Source organism: Hyla sarda, chromosome 8 (assembly GCF_029499605.1).
Source record: "Hyla sarda isolate aHylSar1 chromosome 8, aHylSar1.hap1, whole genome shotgun sequence".
NCBI lineage: Eukaryota > Metazoa > Chordata > Amphibia > Anura > Hylidae > Hyla > Hyla sarda.
The window spans coordinates 91,441,827-91,465,639 of record NC_079196.1 but is presented as its reverse complement, the minus strand read 5'-3'; the positions used below and the strand labels follow the sequence as shown (position 1 = coordinate 91,465,639).

Here is a 23,813-nt window from a genome sequence, read left to right as displayed (position 1 = left end):
TTAGAACATGACTGAGGTTTTAATAAGCCAAGCTAGAAACTCCCCAGAAGAGGAAGTTACCCATCTGTAGACAGTTGTTTCAGAGTTGATGTCCCTCATGAGTACAGAGCAGGTTGAAAGCTGGCAGGCTCCGTGGTCTGGAGTCTAAAGATCCAGCACCTTTCTTTTTGTAATTATAACCATTCAACATCGCCACCACATTGGGATGGCAAAACTTTTTTAATGGCCACGAAGTTCAGGTTCCCCACATGACTACCATGTACCTCATTCGTGTGTTGCTAGGGAGGGGTCTCTGTGATTTCTTACATCACTGAATGCTCCAAAATTTTCTTTTCAAGTTTTTGGGTAGTTTTGCCCATATATTTAAGAGGAGTAGGTTGCCACATAAACAACTTCCCTGGTATTACAATTTATGATGTCTTTGATATTGACCAGTGTACCTGTTCTATCATCCTTGAAAATCTTTGTCTCTAGAATGTATGAACATGTTTAATATCTGCCACACTTTTAGCAACCTCGTTCTCTGGGAATCCTCCCTAACCATTTTTCGGAAAGGGAGGGACTTGGGGCCAGATGGCTTGGCATAAGCTTGACTCCTAAGTTCCTGCCTCTCCTAAAAAACATTTGGGGGCCTATCTCCCACAACCTCTGCCAGGTCCTTGTCCATCCTGAGTATCTCCATATATTTATCAAGGATATGAAAAACTTTGTTAAACATACCAATAGTACGGATCAGGCCTTAGGTGTTTTCCCTGATCCTAGGTACAAGTAAGTGCTCTCTGGGTGTTTTAAGAGAAGGCTTGTACGATGATGTTAAGACATGGTCTGGGTTCCCCCCTATTCCAAAATCTTTCTCGGAGGTCTTGGGATTGTGAGACAAAATCTTCTTTAGTGGAACAGTTTCTCCTGAGGCAGCGACACTGCCCCCTAGGGATACACCTCTTAAGGAGCCCTGGGTTGCAGTTTTTCTATCTTAGAAGACTGTTGGTTGTGGTCTCTTTTCTATGCACAGTAGTCTACAAATTGTATGTATAATATTGCAACAGGGTAATTTTACTACTCAGGAAGTAATGATCAGTATGTTAAAGGAGCCTGTGTTTCACTGCCATTGTCCATATTATTTATCGTTACAACAACATGGTTTAAAATTTCAGTTGGAATTTGAGGTAGGAAAAGGGAAGTGAGAGAAAAAGATGGATATTATTAAATATATCTTGTACAGTCCATTGAGACAACTGAAGATCCAAAGAGAAAATAGAACTACATATGGAAAAATATGTTTAAAAAAAACAAAAAATAACTATTGTGAACTATATCAAAGGGAAAGATTAATAATGTGTTAATAATATGTCAAATACCACACCATAATTGTCTATAAGCCTTCACCAGTAGATAAAGCTCAAGTAATTGCTTCTGCCAGTGGTTGCATGAAATTCTTACCCTTTTTTCTATTGTGAAGTGCTTCCAGGCTTGCGCTTGGTAGGTGGAGAAGTATTGATGAATTGTAAATCTACCATTGGTCCACCTGTAGAGGGCTGAGCCAGGCTGGCTGTTCTTGTTAGCCATTACAGCAAAGTAACCCATATTTGGAATATAGAAGATCTCTAACCCCATTGATTCTGAAGCAGTGGCAATGTTCTGATAGTCCTCCACATAGTCAAGTTTCTCCTTCCCTAGTAACAGATAAAAATAAAGTACATTGCTGCAGATGCAATCCATATACACATTGTGAACTGGTACAAAATGGTTTATTTTGACCTTTTATTAAATTGTAGAGAATGGCAATTGTAATTGGTGGCATTACTTCAACCGCTGAAAGCTTTCAAATTGTTCTACCTGGAAATTACTGAGCCTTAGAGGGGTCTACAATTTCCCATAACACTTCTCCGAAAATGTATTTTCAGGCTTTGAGAAATGTATTAACTATGGACAATTCTGGTTTATACATAATCCCCAAATATCATGCACATACTTTACTATGAAGATCGGAAACTATTCCACATAGACCTTAGATACATGAATAAAATATAAGCAAACTGTGTGAATCAAACACTGGTGGGATTTGCCCACAACCAATGACTTTCAAATTTTAACAGGTTCTCATAACATGAAAGCTGAGCTGTGATTGGTTGTTATGGGTAACACCAGAAAGTTTTTTCTCTCGCATAGATTGATAAATTTGGGCCTAAGAGATCATTTATCTCTGGAGTCTCTATCAGATTATGATCTTCTCCATTAATAACTATTACCAAACAACTGACCTTAAAAGTATCGCAAATACCTTGATATCCCAAAAATAAATTCTGTGCAGTAGATAATGGTACTTTTTTTTTACCCCAGAAGTTCTGATCAGCTTTCCTTGGAGAGACAAGCTATTTTAGGGATTTTTAGATAGTCTATGAGACTTTCTAGAAATCCGTACACCTTACATTTGGCTTTCCATGTAGAGCCAAGTAGAAATGAAGGGGCATAGTGCTTAGCATTTGCCCTGTTGTTTTAGAGAATGGTGGGGGTCCTCACTGACCCCAAAAGCAATAAAAGTTTTTATAAAATGTAGGTGTTCTTTAAATATGATGGCAAAACAGTGTGAATGCTTTTTTTGTGTGTTTTCATGGTTTATTCAGTATTTATACAAATATTTTTTTCTTGAATATTTCATTTGTACACATCAGCTTATGTAAAGAAAGCTCTGTAGATAAATGCTGTAATCTCTTTTTCCCCATATCCTTATTATTAAAATATATTAACCTCTGAATATACCAAAGTCTGATTAACTTCAATGGTTTAGCAAGTTTTCAGGAAATGCCTTTATTCCTTCACTTTTCTGTAATAAGTAAGCTTCTGAACATGATTTTCATTAAGATTACATAAATACAGCTTGCAGTGCATCAAATACAGATTTCTCCCTATCACGAACAATGGAATAGAGACAAACGCTAACAATTAAAATATTTAGGTGTATTGTAGAGGTTTTATAAAATCTTTAACAATAAACATTAGTGACACTCTGGTTTGGGGCCACTTAATCTTATTATGAATAAAAGTTGTGAATAATTCCCTAATATTGTGTTACTATTGGAATTCCTGTTTTCTAATCCATACAATAAGCCTCAAGGAAACTAGAATCCTGCAGATGACAGTAACAGCAGCATGTGTTCTAAGAATGTTCTCAACATCAACATCACAAAAAGCTGCCAAACTTGTTTAACTTCAAAGAAAGATACTTCATTCACACAAAAGGGTGAATGTGTATGGATGAATATGGTTATTTGAATAAGGAAAAGCTTTGTTTCTATAGGATTTATTTTTAACCTGGAACACTGAAGTTATCAATGTTTCCTTATAATGACATATTCCAGCAAAACAAAAGCTCAGTTACACATTTACCGCAGACCTACCCGAAGAAGATGTCCAGCAGTAAGAAACGTATCTCCTATCCGCAGAGTAGTGGATAAGTGTCTGAACGTGGGGGTGGTCCGACCGCTGGAACCCCAACGATCTCCAGTACTGGTCCCCGGATTGGCCCAGGCTCAGCTTCTGTGTGTGATGATTCGGACACAGTATGTCAGCTGGTCCAAACATGCCCCCTCCATTCATCTCTTTAGGAGAGGCATAGACACAGCATTTATGTGCCTCTGCCTCTTCCATAGAGATGAATGGAGGGGGCAAGTTTTGACCAGCTGACTGCTGGGTACAAAACGTGCTCTAACAGAGGGGCCCCCTACGGCAGATTGTGGGGGGTCCCCGCAATCAGACCATGAAAACTCCTCCTGACAAGATAAGACATTCAGGGAGAAAGCATTCATATGACCCATGGTGAAACCTAACGAATCCCTTAAAGGGGTACTCCAGAGGAAAAATGTCAAATCAACTGGTGGCTGAAAGTTTAACAGATTTGTAAATTACTTTACCAGTACTTCTCAGCTGCTGTATACTATAGAGGAAGTTGAGTTGTTCTTTTTGCTGTCTGACCCCATTGCCCTCTGCTGACAACTCTGTCTGTGTCAGGAACTGTCTGGAGTAGGAGAAATTGGCTATGGGAATTTGCTCCTACTCTGGACAGTTTCTGATATGGACAGAGGTGTCTGCAGAGAGCACTGTGGTCAGACAGAAAAGAACAACTCAACTTCCTCTGTAGTATACAGCAGCTGATAAGTACTGGAAGGATTAATATTTTTTCATAGAAGTAATTTACAAATCTGTTTAAAGGTATATTCCGGGCAAAAAGATTTAATCCCCTAGCCAAAGGATAGGGGATAAGATGTCTGATCATGGGGGGCCTGCCACTGGGAATCTCCCCCCCCCCCGCGATCACCCTGCAGCACCCGCATTCTATGCTGGAGCCGCATCTCCAGTTTCGGAAACCTCCCATAGACATGAACGGAGGGGGCGTGGCGTGACATCATGTCCCCAGTCCCGGAAACCCAGAGGTTTCCGAAACTGGGGACACAGCAGGGAGCTCGCGGGGGGTACCAGCGATCAGATATCTTATCCCCTATCCTTTGGATAGGGGATAAAATGTTTTTGCCAGGAATACCCCTTTAACTTTCTGGAGCCAGTTGATATGGAAAAAAATTGTTTCCCACTGGAGTACCCCTTTAAACAAAATGGGGGGGGGGTGCTTTACTCCATTGAGTAATGTTCTTTAGACAAAGTTCTCTTGATTTTCCACTGTAGCAGGGCAAAGATTTACTATGCTAGCCCCTCTAAATTACTAATCTCAGAATCTACCTCATTTAGACATATTGACTCACATTTAAATGTCTGCTGCATCAAAATTTTGCCACCAAATATGCCACAATTGTAGAGTATTGAATGGGCTAAGCAATTATTTATTATGAGTGCTCCAACAAAAATGTAAAATGCACCACACTTAACACTTTTTCCTTTTTTTTCCCAAAATGGGTTTTGCTAAGGATTGCCTATAAAATGGTGTAAAATCTTTTAGAGTTAAACTTTTTTGGCACATGTCCACCATGTGCCAAGATTAATACAGATCATATGTCAAAATCAAAATCCAAGCACACACATAGACAATCTGTCTAAAAGATAGACAGTTTTAGTAAATCCCCCCCATTGCCTCTCAATAACCTTTCTACAGTATTAAAGGAACACAGTGGAAAAGTTATTTCATTGTTGCAGAACATTGTAGACTTAATGACTCCTATACTTCATCACAACAGTTGTTTACATTTTATAGGGTAATAAATGAGAACAATCATAATGAGCAATATATTGATATATAATAGCATTCTTACTTTCAAGTACTGGTATCCACTCAATGCCATTACATAGGAAGAGACCCTTGAGAGACGTATCCATCCAGAATTGAGATATTTCACTATTTGAGCATAAGGGCTTTGGGCCCAATGTCACCTTCATATCGGCTTCTAAAAAAAAAAAACAGAGGTACAATTAAAAATTCTACATATACATTTGTATGTCACAGAATACAACCTTTTTAAAACATAATTACAACTCTCTATCATTATTATTCTATATATTGAGCAATAAGCCAAATATTTAAAACATGCAAGTCAAATGAGTAGTGTATTGATTCAGCACCATCAAAATAGAATTTTGAAGGTCAAGCACAAGGTTCTCACCAGTCAGTAAACCAGTTTTTGTTGTTACAATAAACCTTTAATTAAAAAAAGCAACTTCAAAATTTTGTTGATTAAAAACATACTTTTATGCGTATACAGTACCTATACAGACCTACAGTATAGTTTTTTTTATAAATCTCCCCCTATATGCTTACACAGTTACAGACTTCTTCTGCAGTTTGGTCCTGGAGTCTCTCTCTTATGGCTGTCCTCTGCAAGTACCCATACTCATTTGCTTACAAAGTTTCAATGTTGTGGTCTAATAGACTGTTCAAACAAAGGGCACTGTTGAAGCCCTGCCAGCACGAATGTCAAGCCTTGTAATAGGTTCATTAAATGAGGAGCAATCCTAAAGCGTGTCTAGATAATTGGGCCCTTACGCTGCATGTCTTAGGTGCCCAGATAGATATGTCTCGGTGTGTCTTTATAGCTGTGGACTTTTAACACTTTTCTGTGCAAAGATATCTGGTGAGTCTATGAAAGAAAGTCATCAGCTGCATAATATTAGGAGCATTGTAACAACATTTCCTATGGTATTTCCAATGGCCTAGCCTACTCAGTGACACTCAGACCTACACTCAGGCAGAGAAAGAGTGCGTGCTGTGGGTATTGGAAGAAAGAATCTTGTCTACAAGTGACCACAGAATATCTATGCTTGAAAAAAAGTTCAAGTAAGGACAGGGATAAGATGAGCATAAAGGGGGCAATGTGGTAAACTGTAGAACTTTGTTTTTCCCTGTTAAGAAACCCATAAGGCCTAAACAAATATGCACTATAAGGAAACATTTTCTACCTGGTCCAAGTAGTTATTGACAATCCATGTTCACAATTTGTTATATTAAGGACATGAGCTATAGTAAAATAAAAATCATGTTCCTCATCATTCTCCACTGAATGTCCCTTAATGACAAAGTTAAAAACTGAATTTCAGACATATTTGCAGATCTATTAAAAAAGGAAAAACTACAATTTCACATGGACAGAAGTATAGAGTATATTTTGACGTGGAAAACTTGAATTTTAGCACAAGAAGGGTGCAAAGAAAAATGGCATAAGAGGCACAGACTGGAAAACACCAAATTATTGTTAAAATAAACTGTGACCTTTGTTTGGGGGAAATCATACATCGTAAGAGGCAGTAATCTTAAACGGACTGTAAACTGTGCTATTGGGAGTGTAATTGGCTTCCAATCAACTTGCACATGACTAAGGTTGGTCAAAGATGGCTCTGAAAATAGGTAGTGATTAGAGATGAGCGAATTTTTGAAAAATTCGATTAGGCCGATTCGATCTGAATAAATTTGCGGCAAATTTTTATTAGCAATTAATTTTAATATATTTTTTTTTATCAAGTGTGTGTTTCACTTTTTTTCTCAATTTTTTTAGGTAGTACTACTACTCCCAGCATGGAACAGACTGTCCCGTGATGGGAGTAGTAGTTCCTGTGCTAATAGACGGATCACCCTAGGTGTCACTTTTACATTAGATTATATATATATATATATATCATATATCTGCATTATTTATTTATTTTTCGCTCACACAACAGACAGATGAATGAAGAACAGGAAATAGGAGGGAACGACCTTAATTAAATAATTAAATAATGAAACCACAGCCAATTAAGGTCAAACCCCTTGACCTGCATTCCTTTAATGTTCTATTACCTATTGGACCTTAATTGGCTGTGGTCTCATTATTCAATTAACCTTATTTTGCTCCAATTAGAGCAGCTACTGTATATTTCAAAACTTTCTTTCTTTCCTGCCGATCGACTCAGCAACCACAGTGATTGCAAGTGGGGACAACTGGAATTCAAGAATTACAACTCCCATTATGCCCTACATAAAAAAAAATAAAAGATTTTTCACATATATATATCAAAAGGTAATCCCACATCCATGGTTACATATTCCCTTCTACAGCTTACAGCAACGGAAAAATCCTTTCCATCCTACTGAAATGATAGCTTTCTTCCATGTCTTCCTGCATATGCAGAGACATTGGAATTACAAGAAGAGTTTTGCAGAAATTTGTCATTTAAAACTAGCTCATACTATATAATTACAATGACATCGTCCTTCATAATTACATTAAATGCATACATACATTATTGTCCCGGCCATCTGCCTCCACAAATATCAATTTAAAGTATCTTTGATTTCTAATAGAAGACCTTTGTAAATTTATGGATTTTTGATAAGTTAGGGAAACTCAGCATTTTTTTGCCTACTGTATGATACATATTATTGATGTCCCTGTCCTTGGCTCGTCTCTGACCCCCCGCAATTATTCATGGCAGCACATCTAAATGCCTGAAAAAATTTAATAAATTGGGCTAAAAAAGTAAAGTGAAAATAAAAAAAATTATGATTTAGAACAAAAACTAGAAAGAAAATTTATGAAATGCACTCCTCATTCATATTTAATATTGAGCGCTGAATTTTCTGGTCCCTGCCAACTTGCGAAAATTGATAGACAAAAAAAAATATTAGTGTTAATTTTTTAACAGGGATCAATTTATGTGGGCGAGCAGGGACCTAAAAATGTAGCTGACAATAATAAAAATGTAGAAAGGGGCCAATTTAAATGTAAAAATAATATATTTTTATAATTACTTTTTAATTTTTTTTTATTAGTAATGTATTTTAATATTGTGTTTAATAAAGTGTGTGTGTGTGTGTGTGTTTCCCTTTTTACATTTTCTAGGTAGTACTTCTACTCCCAGCATGGAACAGACTGTTCCATGATGGCAGCTGTAGTACCTGTACTAATAGACAGATAGCCCCGGGTCTCATTCCGATGCCATTGTCCTATCTATTTCAGAGATGGAGCGGCTTTCTCCTGCACTCACATCTCTGCACTATACTCAGGCTGGCCAGTAATGTGAATAGAATTCACATCATTTATTCATATTTCCTGCAGAGAGCTGTGATTGGCTAGATGGTTCCAGCCACTCACAGATCTCTGCGGGAAATATGAATAATAGGTATATATATGGCATATACTCATACTACAGTGGGACCAGAGAAGAGCGTCCGGCTGCCCGCATCTATACATTATACAGGACGATCGCAGCGGGTGTCAGGAGTGATAACCGCTATGATCTTTTCTTACATGCAGGCACTACTGCTCCCAACATGGAGCACACTCTGCTCCATTCTGGGAGCTGTAGTACCTGCATTAATAGACAATTCACAACAGGTGTCAGAAGTTATACCTGCTGCGACCTGTCTATTAATGTAGGTACTACAGCTCACAGCATAAAGCAGAGTGTGCTCCATGTTAGGAGCAGTAGTACCTGAAGTTAAAGACAGATCACAGCGGGTGTCACTCCTGACAACCGCTGCGATCATCCTGTCTATTACAGAGATGTGAGCGCAGGAGAAAGCCACTCACATCTATACATTATACATGACGATCACAGCGGGTGTCGCTAATGAGTAAATTCACCATTTCAAATCAAGTCGAAGTTCGGATTTGGTCCGAATCGAATTTTTCATGAAATTCGGACCAAATTCGACTTTGTCTGATTCAATTCGCTCATCTTTAGTAGTGATGTAGAGGTGATAAAAACCCCTGAAGGCACTGGGGAATCATAGACAAGTGGTTGGTGCTACCATGCAAATAACTCCAATGTGCATTCTGTTGTAGGTAAATCACATAGGACCCTTTTAGATGAAAGCCAATTCTAAAAGCCAAGCTCAGTGATTGACCTTCACAAGGCTCTATCAAGGCTCTTCAGCAAAGGTTGATCGGCCCAAAGGAAAAGAGATACCTTATTGGCTGTAGAAGGACAAAACAATACAGGGATAAAGCGGTAATGATACATCAAAGCTAGAGAAGAAGGCAGCATGCTGAATGTGTAGAGCATGCATTAATGGGTGGGATGTATCCACATGAAACCAGGATTCCGTTGCATATAAGGTGGTCTGAGAATGAACAAGGGAATGAATATCGATGACTGAAAGTTGTGCAACTATTTTTTTACAACTTAATGTAAAACGTAAACGTAACGTAAACACTAAATACATGTGAAATTTAGTGTTTACGTTTTAGTGTCTAACATAATTTTCTTCATGTTAGAGGTGTCTATATACTTTAAGTTAATATATACATATTAAGACTTCTCACATGGAGATATATGAGGAAAGTAAACAGCATTCTTATTTACATTAGTTTTCAATTTGCTGAAGCAAATACACAAATGCAATTCACTTAATCCTATAACCTGTATTCCTTTATTTTTTTTCATAGAAAGCTAGCCAGAAGCCATGTTAATATTTGTATGTAAACATTAAGAGATAAAGGAATATTGGATTATTTCCACAATACTTCTGGGTGTATGCTGAGGTAACATGTTTACCAACCGTATGGGTACATAAGCTGAATATCACTTCCTTCAGTCCTAAGTGGTAGCTCCTTCAGCACCTCAGGAATGGACAGCTCCGAAAGCCTTGGTCTGGCATTAGGACATATAGTAGCTGTGGCGTCAGATCCTGGCAGAAGAACAAGTTGCCTCAACAAGCCCTGAAATACATAATACAACCTTCTAACAACATGTGTCACAAAAAACAAACTTTATACTGGAATTTGTTACAACCTAACACAAAATATCCTTGAAAGAGGTAAAAATAGAAATAGAAAATGTGCTGTCAGAACCTCCCAGAGTGTTGTTTGTTTTAAATGGGCACTGACACCAACTTTATTTTTTGATATGTTGTAGTACTTATGTACTACAACATATCTGTAATATAGTTTCATTATTTATTTTTTCATTTTCAGGGTGAATTTTACGTTTGAAAACCGTCCACTAGGGGTCTCCCTCCTAGTGGCCAGCTGCAGCACAGCGTGACGTCACGCCTGAATTCGGACCGATTGCAGCTGGGTAATCGATCCTAATTCATTTACACTGCGCTCGCTCCCTGCCTGTCAATCAGACAGGCGGGAGCAAGCGCATTGGCACCCTGGCCACTGGCTGGGAGGCCACTCCTCCCGCACATGTTGTCGCTACCGCTGCCCCTGCACGCCAGACTCTGCAGTATCAGTAAGTTTGTTTATTTATGATTATTTAGGGGAGTTGGTGGTTATAACAGGGGTTGGAGGAGAGCAGGGTTCCGGGTTTCAGAACGGGGGAGGGGTGATGGAGGGAAAGGGGTAGCGCTAACTTATAGTTCATCTACACAGGGTGCCTCCAGCTGTTTCACTACTACAACTCCCAGCATGCCCTGACAGCCAATAGATGTCAGGGCAAGCTGGGAGTTGTAGTGGTAAAACTGCTGGAGGCACCCTGCAAATATTTGAACTAAGGGTGGAAGTTGGCCCCAGCAGTTACGTGGTGCCTGCTGGGGAAGTCTGCCTGGTAGTGAGCACACTATCAGGCAGACAAAAAGTTATTTTTAAAATTAGGGAGGGGGTTAGGGAATAGATGTTCAATAGGTAGGGACAGAAAAACAAATATATAGGATGGTGGGAACTACCCTTTAAATCTAAACCCACAGATTTAAAGGGGTATTCCGGTGGAAAACTTTTTTTTTCTTCTATTAAAAAAATCCTTCCAGTACTTATTAGCTGCTGAATACAAAAGAGGAAATTCTTTTCTTTTTGGAACACAGAGTACCCCTCTAAGCTTTTACCTCTCTTTATATGTATAAGACCCTTGTGTTTCTTAGTAACAGTTTACCTGTCTTAAGAATCAGCTTAAATTGCACTATTTCTCAGCAGGTAATGCGGATCTACATAAACCTAAATTGCAAACAGACAAAACTGTCACACTAAAAAGTTTAAAATGTATCTATTAAGGGTGTATTCACACATACAGTATTCTGCACATATTTAAAGCTGTAAATGTGACGCTGTGTTTAGTCATTTAGTTTATGTTGAAATCTACAGCACAAAATCTGCAGCATCAAATCTGCAGTATAAGAGTACTACTGTACATGTAAATACACCCTAAAGGGGTTCCTTGTTTGTTTTTTATGCTCAGAGTGCTGTAAATCTTACCTTATAAAGCCCCTGTCACTCACATTCTGACGTATCCTGTGGTCATCCACCAGTCCCTGCTTTCTGGTCTCTCTCAAGGGACATGTCCAGCCAATCTCTGCAGAGATGTCCTGCTACAGCGGCATTGGCCATATTCAAATTTGCGATATTTCTCGAATATATAGACGAATATTCATCCTATATTCGTGAATTTCGCGTATTCGTTATATTCTCATATTCGAGGAAGAAAACAGTGAGGGGGTGGGCAACTTTGCTATTGGTTGCTAGGGGTGTTGTTGATAACCTCTGACAAGTGTATTTGCATCATTCTAATTTGCCCACAAGTGAAAAGAAGGAATATGCGAATATTCACATATGCGGAAAAAAGTGAATATTCGTAATTTCGAATATATAGCGGATATATTCACAATATTCATGAATTTGCGATATTTGCGATAAAAATTTGAAATGTGAATATTCGTGCCCAACACTAGTGGTCACCTGTCCCATTGTAAGAGGGAATTGGATGCAGAGACTGCCGGTGGACTAGGGACATGTGGGAACAGTAGGGTATCAGTTTAGGTTACCTAACGCCTAGAAATTCCTGACAGTCCGTAAAAATAGAGGACTTTGTCCATAAAAAAGTTAGTGATTTTTTGAGACTTTTGGTACTTCATCTAGTCATTGTCATTGCAATGCCCAGCATTTTATAGCTTGGAGTAAATATTGATAATTCCTTTATGTCAATATATTGAGTATAGACATGTAGACTTTATGACTTCTTTTATGTTATTGTACATTCTGGACTTTAAAGGGTACCTGTCATCAAAAAAACTTTTGATATTTTATAGATTAATGTATGCAGAATAACTTTACAATTGCATGTTATTAAAAAATATGCTTTTTTCTATTTAATTTTCCACTTTGAAGAAATGACCACTAGGGGTCTCCCTACCAGTCCTGGCAGCAAGCATTTCAGACTCATGCTGGAGTCCTAAACACTACGAGCTGCCAGTCTGCTTTGTTCACAAAGGAGAACACTCAGAGCTGCCAGCCTGCTTTGTTCACAGCCTGTTTGGCTGTGAACAAAGCAGGCTGGCAGCTCTGAGTGTTTAGGACTCCAGCATGAGTCAGAAATGCTTGCTGACAGGACTGATCGGGAAAAATACAATAGAAAGAAGCATATTTTTCATTAACATGCCATTGGAACGTTATTCAACATTCATTAATCTAAAATATATCAAAAGTTTATTTGATGACAGGTACCCTTTAAAGGAAAAAGTTATAATGCCAGAAAATCCCATTAAATTGCCAGTTCTAAAACAAATTAAAAGAGATGCACTTCTGATACAGGTAAGTGGTATCAACAAACAGATGTAGAAATAGCTGTAATAACTGTGCACATTGACAAGCCATTACAGCTCTTCACATAATAGACATCCCTCAAATGTAGTCATGGCTACTTTGCTTCACTCATCTACATTTATGAACTACAATTATTCACTTTCCAGTTACCTGCAGGAGACTTATGTAACATGTTGTTTATAAAAACAGCCATAGAAGTCTACTAGAGTAGTGCCACTTATGAAATACTATTTATAAATACATGGAAATAAGCAGAAACAATTACACTGCAGACAAAACCTGTTATCATGCTGAATCTTGTTTACATCACAGTTCCACTAACCAAAGAGATGTCCCTGGGTCCCATTGCAAAATCTTTACCCCGCATGAGCCATTTATAATACTGGTGTCTTCTAATAGGCCCATCCCCACCCCCTATAGTTATGCCACTGACTACCTAGGTGGGTTTGGTAGAAATAATGACCATCGGCTTCTTATCAACCACCATAGATTTAATGCACTTGTGTCAAATAAAATAAATAAATGAGGGTGAGGATTTATTGTTCCATCTTCATTTGTTGTGTAAAAAAGGTGTACATTTTTGAGCTAAGGTTTTTGACTGGTTCATACCACCATCTCCACTGTTCATGTAAAGGGAATTTATTAGTTTATGTTGGTAAACTGCTGAAGTGGCAGATTTATTGAGAGTCATACGCCTCTTAATGAGTCTGCAGAATCCATCTTTACTTACGCGTGCCATGTGTTTAGCGTTGTGTGCCTTTGATCAATATTTATGTAATTTATCTCTTTCCTATTTAGAATGTTTACTGCAGGAAATGCATCTGACACAGGAATTAAGGGCCCCATGCTAATGTCTATATGATCAGTCAACTTTTGCTACCAAGTGTTCCCAAGACACAGAGCAACCATATTGAAGTACTGGCTTCTTAATAAACAAATATTCAGATAAATAAATGTAATTTCGATAGTAAGTGTACATATCTATACTATGCATATGAGTGGATCAGGAACACACATATACAAATGGAACATGTTATTTAAGTCAGTATACATACATATGGGTCTGATGAAGCGTGCAAACAGCTGTTACCCGCCATGTTGCTGACCTGCGGCATACCCTGAAGATCTGTCCATGTATGCACCTTGCTATGTCTGCACTTTTATAATAAAGAACTCCGTTATCTATGGACGGGTGAGTGACGCCCATCCTTCTTTATACTTGCATACATACATATATACTTATGAGTGGATCATAAACCTATTCACTTACCCATGCTTTAAAGTGGTCATACACTACGGGGTCAGCTGAATTTAGTTAAATGTGTATGGGCACCTTTAGCCATGCTCAATATTTAAGAAAATATCTAATTCTACAAAACTCATGTTTACTGCAGAGAAATAGGGATGAAATTTCATATTTGTTATCATATTCTGGTGGGGGGTAGTGAAAATCTGCAAATCTAGGCATTAAGGTAGCCTTGTTAGAAGAAATGGGGTATGTGAAATTGGTTTTATTGAACCCCTTAAGGACCAAGCCCATTTTGACCTTAAAGGGGTACTCCGCCCCTAGCATCTTATCCCCTACCCAAAGGATAGGGGATAAGATGTCACCGGGATCTCCGCTGCAGCACCCCACTTTAATTACTGCACAGATCAAACTTGCTCTGTGCATAATGACTGGCGATAGAGGGACCGGAGCATCGTGATGTCACAGTTCTGCCCCCTTGTGACATAACGGCCCGCCCCCTGAATGCAAGTCTATGGGAGGGGGCGTGATAGCCCCCACTTGTATTGAGGGGGTGGGCTGTGACGTCATGAGGGGGCAGAGCCGTGACATCACGATGCTCTGGCCCCTGTATTGCCCGTCATTACGCACAGAGCGAGTTTGCTCTGTGCAGTAATGATAGCAGGGTGCTGCAGCGGACATCCCGGGGTTGAGATCTGACATCTTATCCTCTATCCAAAGGACCAGGCCAATTTTATTTTTTATTTTTTCTTCTTGCCTTCTAAAAATCGTAACTCTTTTACATTTTCATCTAAAGACTAGTATGAGGGCTTGTTTTTTGCACGACCAATTGTCCTTTGTAATGATATCACTAACTTTTGCCATAAAATGTATGGTGCAACCCAAAAAATACTATTTGTGTGGGGAAATTGAAAAGAAAACCGCAAGTTTGCAAATTTTGGAAGCTTACATTTCACGACGTACAATTTGTGGTAAAAATGACATGTGTTCTTTATTCTGTGGGTCAATATGATTAAAATTATATCCATGATTATGTACTTTTCTATTATTGTACCGCTTAAAAAAAATAGCAAACTCTTTAATTAAATTAGTACGTTTAAAATCTCTCTATTTTAACAACCTATAACTTTGTCATTTTTCCGTATAAGCAGGCAGCAGTATGAGTATGATCTTTACTTTTTATTGATACCACATTTGTGTATATAAAACTTTTAATATTTTTTTATAAATTTTTTTGGGAATAAAATGTGACAAAAAAAAACACTGTAACCGTAACTGTATGTCCTGGTGCGCGAAGTTCCACTGCACCAGGACGTACATTTACGCCTTGGTTGTTAAGGGGTTAAAGGCTATGGATACCTTTGTGATTTTTATGTCTGAATTTTGAAGGAATTTGTAAATGAAGGAACTTTGTAAATAGTCTTTATAAAAAATTTCCTACCTTTTAGCTGCTACTGAAGAAAGATATGACAAGTCCATCTGATGGACTTTCAGCTCTCTTAGTGTTAAGAAATAGTAGCAGTGAGTCACTTAAAGAGTGGACAGGGAGGAGAGAGATTGTAGAGGACACTTACAGAAAAAAAACCTTTACGTCGCCTTCTGCTTCCGACATATATCCGGGAGTTGGTGGTGTTTAGGAATGCTGGAAATGGTTTGTCTAGGACGCTAAAACATAAAAAAATAGAAATTACTTCATTATCACAACAGTAAATAAACAGAAACTTCAAGCAATAGAGAACCCAAGAATAAGAAGAAAAAAAATACAGATTTATGTACAGCTAATCCTTATGACAATGTATTACAAGTTTATGGTTAAATCATATTGTCTGCTTCACTAGGAAGAAGTTCTGCACATTAAAACCAGCACTGTCTAAGCACGACTTATATCTTATTCTTGGCAATCTTATTTCCCCAGAGAGCATTCATTCTCATTTAGACACACACTGGCAAGTGGCTGGAGTCATTAATGAGCGCAGCCATAAAACAGATTTATTCCAAACTAATTTTCATTGTTTGTGGGTAAAAAGTGGCTGCGGCTTCAATTCCCTGTAATTAATTCCCTACAATTGTGCACATAATTTATTTTAACTGGTAAATAAAGAATGTATCTGCAAATAAAAATATCCATCAGGTGAACTGACTAATATCCTTCCAATGAATAAAGGTATCATTGCAATATTAAACAGAGATAACATTTTCTATAATATTTGTCTGCTGTATTTCTTTACTAGATTACATGCAGATTTTCCATGTAAATAAGCTAACATATACACAAACTACGGTATATAGATCAGGGAATTAAAATGATGTTATCTAGGCAGAAAAATAAGTTGTTTTTTCCACTTGGAGTAAGGGTATTAAAACAGAGTAGCAGCAAATCCCCGTAGCAAACCTCTCCTGCTCTGGATAGTTCCTGAGACAGACAGAGGTGTCAGAAGAGAGCACTGTGCTCAGACAGAAAAGAACAACTTAACTTCAGCAGCTGATAAGTACTGGCAAGATTAAGATTTTTTAATAGAAGTAATTTTCAAATCTGTTTAACTTTCTGGAGCCAGTTGATTTGAAAAAAAAAATATTTTTCATGGAATTTTTAAAGATGGAGTCCTAGGCTCCCTGTGACAGAAACATATTATAAAGGGGAAGGCTATACTCAGGAACAATCCAAACAAATCCAGCAAAACTCACCCTATTGCTATACGGATAGCTCCGGAACAGGTGTTCAGAAAAGCCAAAGGGTGTTGGCTCAAACGCTTAAAGGGGTACTCTGGTGCTTAAAAACATATTGCCTATTTACAGGTCAACGCGTCACCTCGGTGCATCTCTACGGGAGAGCCGGAGATACAATACAGTGTTTGTGGATCTCCTGCTTTCCCATTGAGATGCATGCAGGGGGGGGGGGGGTATTGATAGGGGATGTGTGGATAGGGGATAAGCTGTTATGCACCGAAGTACCCCTTTAAGTCTACAGAGCAAAGAAGTGATTTACAAACTCAACTTCTCTTTAGTGCTCTTTTTGCAGAAACATAATAAAATACAAGCCGGGCATCTTGTGAGTATATCTGTGAGTTATATCTGTGACTCTTAGTAATTGTGTAGACTTTGGACAATGACTAAGAGCACATGGTACAATATAGGAATGTGGGTGCACTACTGTGGTAGATGTATACAATGACATTGGCTATCCCTCAACACTGATGTTAAAATTGAGACATTCGCCAGTGTATCCTTATATGAAGGACACACCAGAGCCCGCACACCAACGCCAAGGTTTCTCAAAATGGCGCAGGACCTACGCTAATCCTACCTGTGCTTGATAAACAAAACGGGGGCCAGTGGGCAATTATGGCAGCATTCGGTCAACTCACAACTTTCTTCCAGATACCCTCCAGCGTGACTGAGCACACATGCAATGAGAGGAGGGAGGCAAGTCACAAGCCCCATCTGAGTTGGCTAATATGGGTGCATAGCCTCACAGGTGCTACCTTAATGCTGCCTTGAAGATAGTCAAGGCACATTAATTTTAGAGTTTACACACCTCCAATTGTAAAATGTAAACAAAACAACAATGGCGAATGTCTCAATTTTAACATCAGTGTTGAGGGATAGCCAATGTCATTGTATACATCTACCACAGTAGTGCACCCATATTCCTGTATTGTATTATTCTTATTGTTACACATCCACACCGTTTATCTGGTGTAGGATTCTATTGTGGCACTTGTAGTCCGCTGCAGGCATCCTCCATTGTGCTGGGGATCGCCCCTAGCAACGGACTACAAGGTGCAGGATCTGCTCCCCCAGTATAAATGCACAACCGCATTTGGGGTTGAGCACCTCCAGCCATTTGAGACCACATTTTTTGTTGTTTGTTTAAATTTTATACTTGGAGGTGTGTAAATTCCAAAATTAATGCGCCTTGAATATCTTCAAGGCAGCATTAAGGTAGCACCTGTGAGGCCAGGCACCCATACTAGCCAACTCAGGTGGGGCTTGCAACTTGCCTCCCTCCTCCCATTGCATGTGTGCTCAGTCACGCTGGAGGGTATCTGGGAGGAAGTTGTGAGTCGACCGAATGCTGCCGTAATTGCCCACTGGCCCCTGTTTTGCTTATCAAGCACAGGTAGGATTAGCGTAGGTCTCGCACCATCTTGAGAAACCTTGGCGTTGGTGTGCGGGCTCTGGTATGTCCTTCATATAAGGATACACTGGCGAATGTCTCAATTTTAACATCAGTGTTGAGGGATAGCCAATGTCATTGTATACATCTACCACAGTAGTGCACCCATGTTCCTGTTTTTTGTGGTTTTGTTTAAATTTTAAGAGAACATGGTGTCTTAGAAACGCGTCAGTGGCAGGCGAGTCTGGTTTGTTGTTTTTTTATGCAGGCAGCCCAGGGATGATGGCCTAGAAACTTTCTGAACTGGACTACTCATCATGAATCAGAGATATTACAATTAAGCTTGTCTTTTCCACCTGTATTTAGTGATCACCCATTTTCAGCCTAGAAATAACATTATTGTGCAGTTTATTGGTTTGACAGAGAGGACAATGGAAACAGCATGTAAAAGTGAGCATATCGAAAAAGGAACTAGCCATGGCACTTATCAGATGTCCAAAAAATCAAACATCTTTATTCCCATTCATGTTAAAGTGTACCTATCATTTAAAAAAGCTCTTCACATATCACAGAGACATGACAAAAGTTTTGATAGGTCAGGGTCTGAGACCCCCACCGATCAGGACATTTTTTGGGGGGGGTTTGTTGAGTATGCGGTGACGGACTTCACTACGCGGCTTGCGTCAATCGCTGTTCCTTTTCTCTGGATGGCCTTATAGACTCACAGTATAATGAGGCAGAAGGTTGGAGATCGCTGCTAGCCGCTGCTACCATGCGCTTTTCCGGTCGTTCTCCTGATCAGTGGGTATCTCAACACTGAGATCCTGACTGATCAAAACTTCTGACATGTCTCTTTTTTGATTTTATTAAATGACAGGTACACTTTAAATGTACCAAACAAAGCTTATTTATATATACACACAATACCCCCCCCCCTCTAATACTGTATGATTAGCATATAGATAAAAGCTAAATGCATTTCAAAAGCCATACCAGAACCCAAATTGTTATCAACAAAACCAATATAGAGGATTAGAGAAAATAACATGATTATACTTCCGAACACATATTTTTGCTTAAATTAATGGACTTAAAAAGGGTATTTCAGTGTTGTAAGCCACAATATTACAGATAGTAAAAACAAGGATAATAGCTACTAGCTAATAGCTAATAACAATTCTGAAAAAAAACTGAGTTGAGCTTTTATGGAAAAAAGAAATTTCAGCTGGGTCAAAAAGAAGTCACAAAATGCTTTGCAGTAAAATTAAGGCTTAAAGACGTTCATTTAGATGTACGAGGATTACTTTCTATGTGACTTACACTTCAATAGGGATACTGCAATCAACAGAGAGAGAAACCGAAATACCAGATACGGCTAAAACAAGTGTGTGCCACAGATCATTGGCGAGGGAAACACCACGAAAAGTAACTTTGGTTTGCCATTCTCGGGAGCCTTCAATATTCCAGAATAAGAAGTGAAGTTTGTTATCTGAGTATCTTAAGCCAAGGAGGATATTTACTCTTCCTTCTGGTTTCACAGTGAACAGGTATTCATTTTTCTAAAACATAAGAGAAAAACACAAAAAACTGGATATTAATTACGTGACGACTACAATGCCACTCATTTAGCAAATGTAATATTTAGAATTAAATGAAGGAACAAGTCTTTGATGGACAGAAAATGGAAACAGCAATCCCCTATAGAATTGTACTTACACATAAACAACATAAGGAACATTAAATATTTAATTGCTTTGATCAACAATAAAGTAAAACTATTTGATTCTACTTGAATGTTTTGGGACACCTTTTTGGTCCTGAGGGATTCCTAGGACTAATGACCTAAACAGTACTGGGTGAGTTAACCAGGGCTTAATATGGTCCTATGAAATCTTATAATGTGGTATGGCGGTGGGGTGTGTGGTGCAGAGCAGATGTTGTTACCCTAGGGTCATATGGTATTAACTCCTTGTGTTTGTAATGCCATGGCGTGGTTTAGCCTTAACCACCCGAAGGCACAGGGGCAATGAAGACACCGACGCCAAGTTACGAACAACGGTAGCTTTACTGAAGGTAGACAGTGGTTACAGTCTTTGCAGTACAGCCAGGGCCCAAGGAGATGACCAGTGACACAGAGACCTTGCAGGTTTGCTGGGACTTGTAGTAGACAGGAGAATTTAGTGCAGGCCACGCTGAGTAGACAGACTTGACTTGACTGAGAGGACAGTGACTTCAGCTTACTTGCACTTGACTGCACTCACCACGTATGAAGCATGAACTCCGGACTTTATTTAAACAATGTCCATATACAAAAAAGTTCACCCGGGTGTAGGGAAGGAAGGCAGCTCCCAGCTTGGAGCCCACAATTTGTTAGGTGTCTTGGACGATTCTGTCTGGCAAGAATCTTATGTTTTTGTTTCTTTAGATGTTGAAAGCCTCTATACCCGCATCCCTTGGGATGCGGGTATACGAGCCATGTCACATTTTCTTTCCTTTTCTGGAAAATCCAATTATTTTATCGCTTTTGTTGCTAAAGCATTTTTAAAAGCAGAACACAGAGAAAGAAAAGAACTTCTTGTCCCCAATAGATTTAAAAGAAAAAGAAAAAACTGAAAGGAGATACATTTTTTCTTTCGATAATAGTCCCATGAATAAAACAATAAAAATTTCAATTTTATCCTTTTGGTTTATGTTAGAACAGGACCCTTTAATTTCTGATGTAGCAAAAAATAAACCAACAATTACATTCAGAAAAGATAAAACCATTCATGATTATATAAAAAGTAAAAAATCGCAAAGAATAAGTTCTAATTTAGACTGGCTCAACAAAAATGTACCTCACGGTAATTTTCCTTGCGAACATTGCAATTACTACAAATATATCCTAAAGAAAAAACACTTTCAGGCAGTTATATAGTGAAGGTGAATCAAATTATTTCTTGTAAGTTTAATTTTGTAGTTTACGGTTTGATTTGCACATGTGGTCTCTTCAAAAACAAAGAGGAATCTTAATGTTTGATTTTGTGAACAACTTTACTCCTTACCGACAAAAATAAGTGCTACTCGCTTTATTGCCCACATAGATGACCATCATGGAGGAAATCATGAAGAAATTCAATTTGCAGGTCTAGAACATATCCCTCAACAAACGCAAGGTGTGGACAGGCATATAAAACTTTTGCAATGTGAAGCAAAATGGATCATGAGACTAAGAGCATTGGGCCCCTTAGGCTTGAATGAAAGGAATGATTTTAGCTCATTCATATGAGATCACAGGATAAGATTGTCCTTTGTTTTTATTATATTTTATCTGTTATGTATATTTTTGGTGAAGGGTCACTCCTCCCCCTTTTTCCACGTATACCTGCTTAGTAATCCAAAGGATCAGGAACTGGAAGATGGGAGCTGCCTTCCTTCCCTACACTCCCTACACCCGGGTGAACTTTTTTGTAAATGGACATTGTTTTAATAAAGTCTGGAGTTCATGCTTCATACGTGGTGAGTGCAGACATGCTTTCTTTGCCTTTTGGATATTATTTGTGGTATTGCTGGTTCTACTAGTGTCTGGCACCCCATGTGTTTTTCACCGGGTTATTCCATTGTCAGTGCTACATTCTAATTGATATACACGGTTTGCAGTGCCCATCCCCCTACTCTCTCTTATTTGGACTTTGTTACTCCCACTTGACTTGAGGCTGCAGGACTTGACTTGAGGCTGCAGAAATTGACGTGTGGCTTCAGAACTTGACTTGAGGCAGCAGGACTTGACTTGTGGCTTCAGAACTTGACTTGAGGCCTCCACTACTCTGGACACACACTATAGGCACAACTTGACTGGACTGGACCTCAGCACAAAGAGAGAGAAGAGCTCAAATAGAGAGCAGAGCTCAAAGAGAGCGAGGCAAGCACCACCCAGGGCTTATATGGGGGAGACTAGCAGGGAGCTCATAGGTCACCTTTGGGGTCAGCTGGTCACTAGTATCTCCTGGGTAACAATCACATGGTACATTTATTAAAAGTACAATACACATTATAATACATAACCTATTTACATGGGGGAAACAACTGCAAGGGGCCCTGGGGACACTGAGGGACACTGCCTGACAGGGCAGGGAAGGTACAGGGAAACACCATCCCATACTGGTCCACCAAACTTTGCCTCTTAATTACAGTAGCCCTCGATGCCCAGTCCTGGAGGGCGGAGGACTGAAGTGACCACTGGGGCCAATGAAAGTTCCTGGAGCATTTTTACCCAATATCTTTTCTAGGTCTGATGAGGAACGGCAATGAGTCCATGTGGCATGGTTAATGTCCATACATGCTCCAAACGGTGTGGAGATTTTTGACCCTGTAATTCTCTCCTCAACACTTCTCCATCAACAATATACATAACAACTTTACAAGATATGACAGACTGGGCTGCCGGAGGCTATCTATCCAATGCCTTGGATACTGGGGTCCCTTGGTTTGACACACTTGGTTTGACTGGGGTCCCTTGGTTTGACACATTTTGGTTATTTCTGTCACTGCACGTGTGTTGTGGAGCTATCAGGAATACCTTCTGGCCAGCAAAGTATCCTGCACACTGGGACAAGAGAAAACAATAGACATACTCACTATAGACATAGGTAGAGTGGAAAATATACAAGGCTACAGTTGTTATCTAGACATGGACATTGTACTAGACAAATTTAGTAATAGTGTACTGACTGTACTGGACTGTGTGGTACATAACTTTTATTTATTTTAACGAGAGTTAATCTTTGTACCTCTCTGGGAGTTGTTCTTGGGTTGACCTGAATAAGGACACTGTACACTTTAGCCATTTCTGTACAAACATATTATACACGTTTTATTACAGTATACCAAGATAAAACATTTTTTTTTTTACTTGTGCAAAAATTATAGACAAAATATATTACTTTGATGATATATACAGGCTTTCATTGCAACGCTCTACAGTTCATGTAAATTTTGGAGTTCTCAGTAAAAAGTCACGGCTAAAAACCGGGCAGGAACACTTACACAGGCGGTTACAAGTAAACTTCTTGACAAGTCCGTCAGGCACTTTTCTTAAACGTTGCAAAACCTAACACAACAATGATTTCTGAACACAGTTAGTCTCACGACTCAACAGTAGTAATCTTCAAATACTGTGGCCTGGCAACTTTCTATCCCAACCTCGACAGTCACCTTGCTTCCTAGGCTGGGACATGTACCTAGGACCACGAGACTGTGCCCCCTCCATGGGGCGGACATGAGTATCCTACGTCACATGGTACAAACTGGATTCAGTGATGGTCGGGCTCATGGTTACCACCACTTGAACAGCAGAAGCTTAAGCCACTGGGGGATCACATGTAGGTGCCTGTTGGGCCAGTCAAACCTCCTCATCAGCAGGAGTAGGCCGAGGCACTTTAGTTGGTGCCATTGGTTAGGCCAAACCTCCTCGACCACAGGAGTAGGCCTGAGCACATCTGTGGAAGACCCTCGACGC

General features: G+C 39.2%; 1 protein-coding gene across 3 annotated transcripts in view; it reads right to left on the bottom strand.

Moving 5' to 3' along the window:
- Positions 1-23,813, bottom strand: part of TSPEAR (thrombospondin type laminin G domain and EAR repeats) — a 171,289-nt gene that overhangs the window by 68,111 nt on the left and 79,365 nt on the right. For all 3 annotated transcript variants that reach the window (XM_056535837.1, XM_056535838.1, XM_056535839.1), the window contains exons 3-7: positions 19,637-19,875; positions 15,774-15,864; positions 9,977-10,136; positions 5,259-5,390; positions 1,441-1,673 (exon numbers count right to left, since the gene is read on the bottom strand). In XM_056535837.1, the coding sequence (XP_056391812.1) occupies positions 1,441-1,673; positions 5,259-5,390; positions 9,977-10,136; positions 15,774-15,864; positions 19,637-19,875 (855 nt within the window). The remainder of the gene's footprint in view (positions 1-1,440; positions 1,674-5,258; positions 5,391-9,976; positions 10,137-15,773; positions 15,865-19,636; positions 19,876-23,813) is intronic.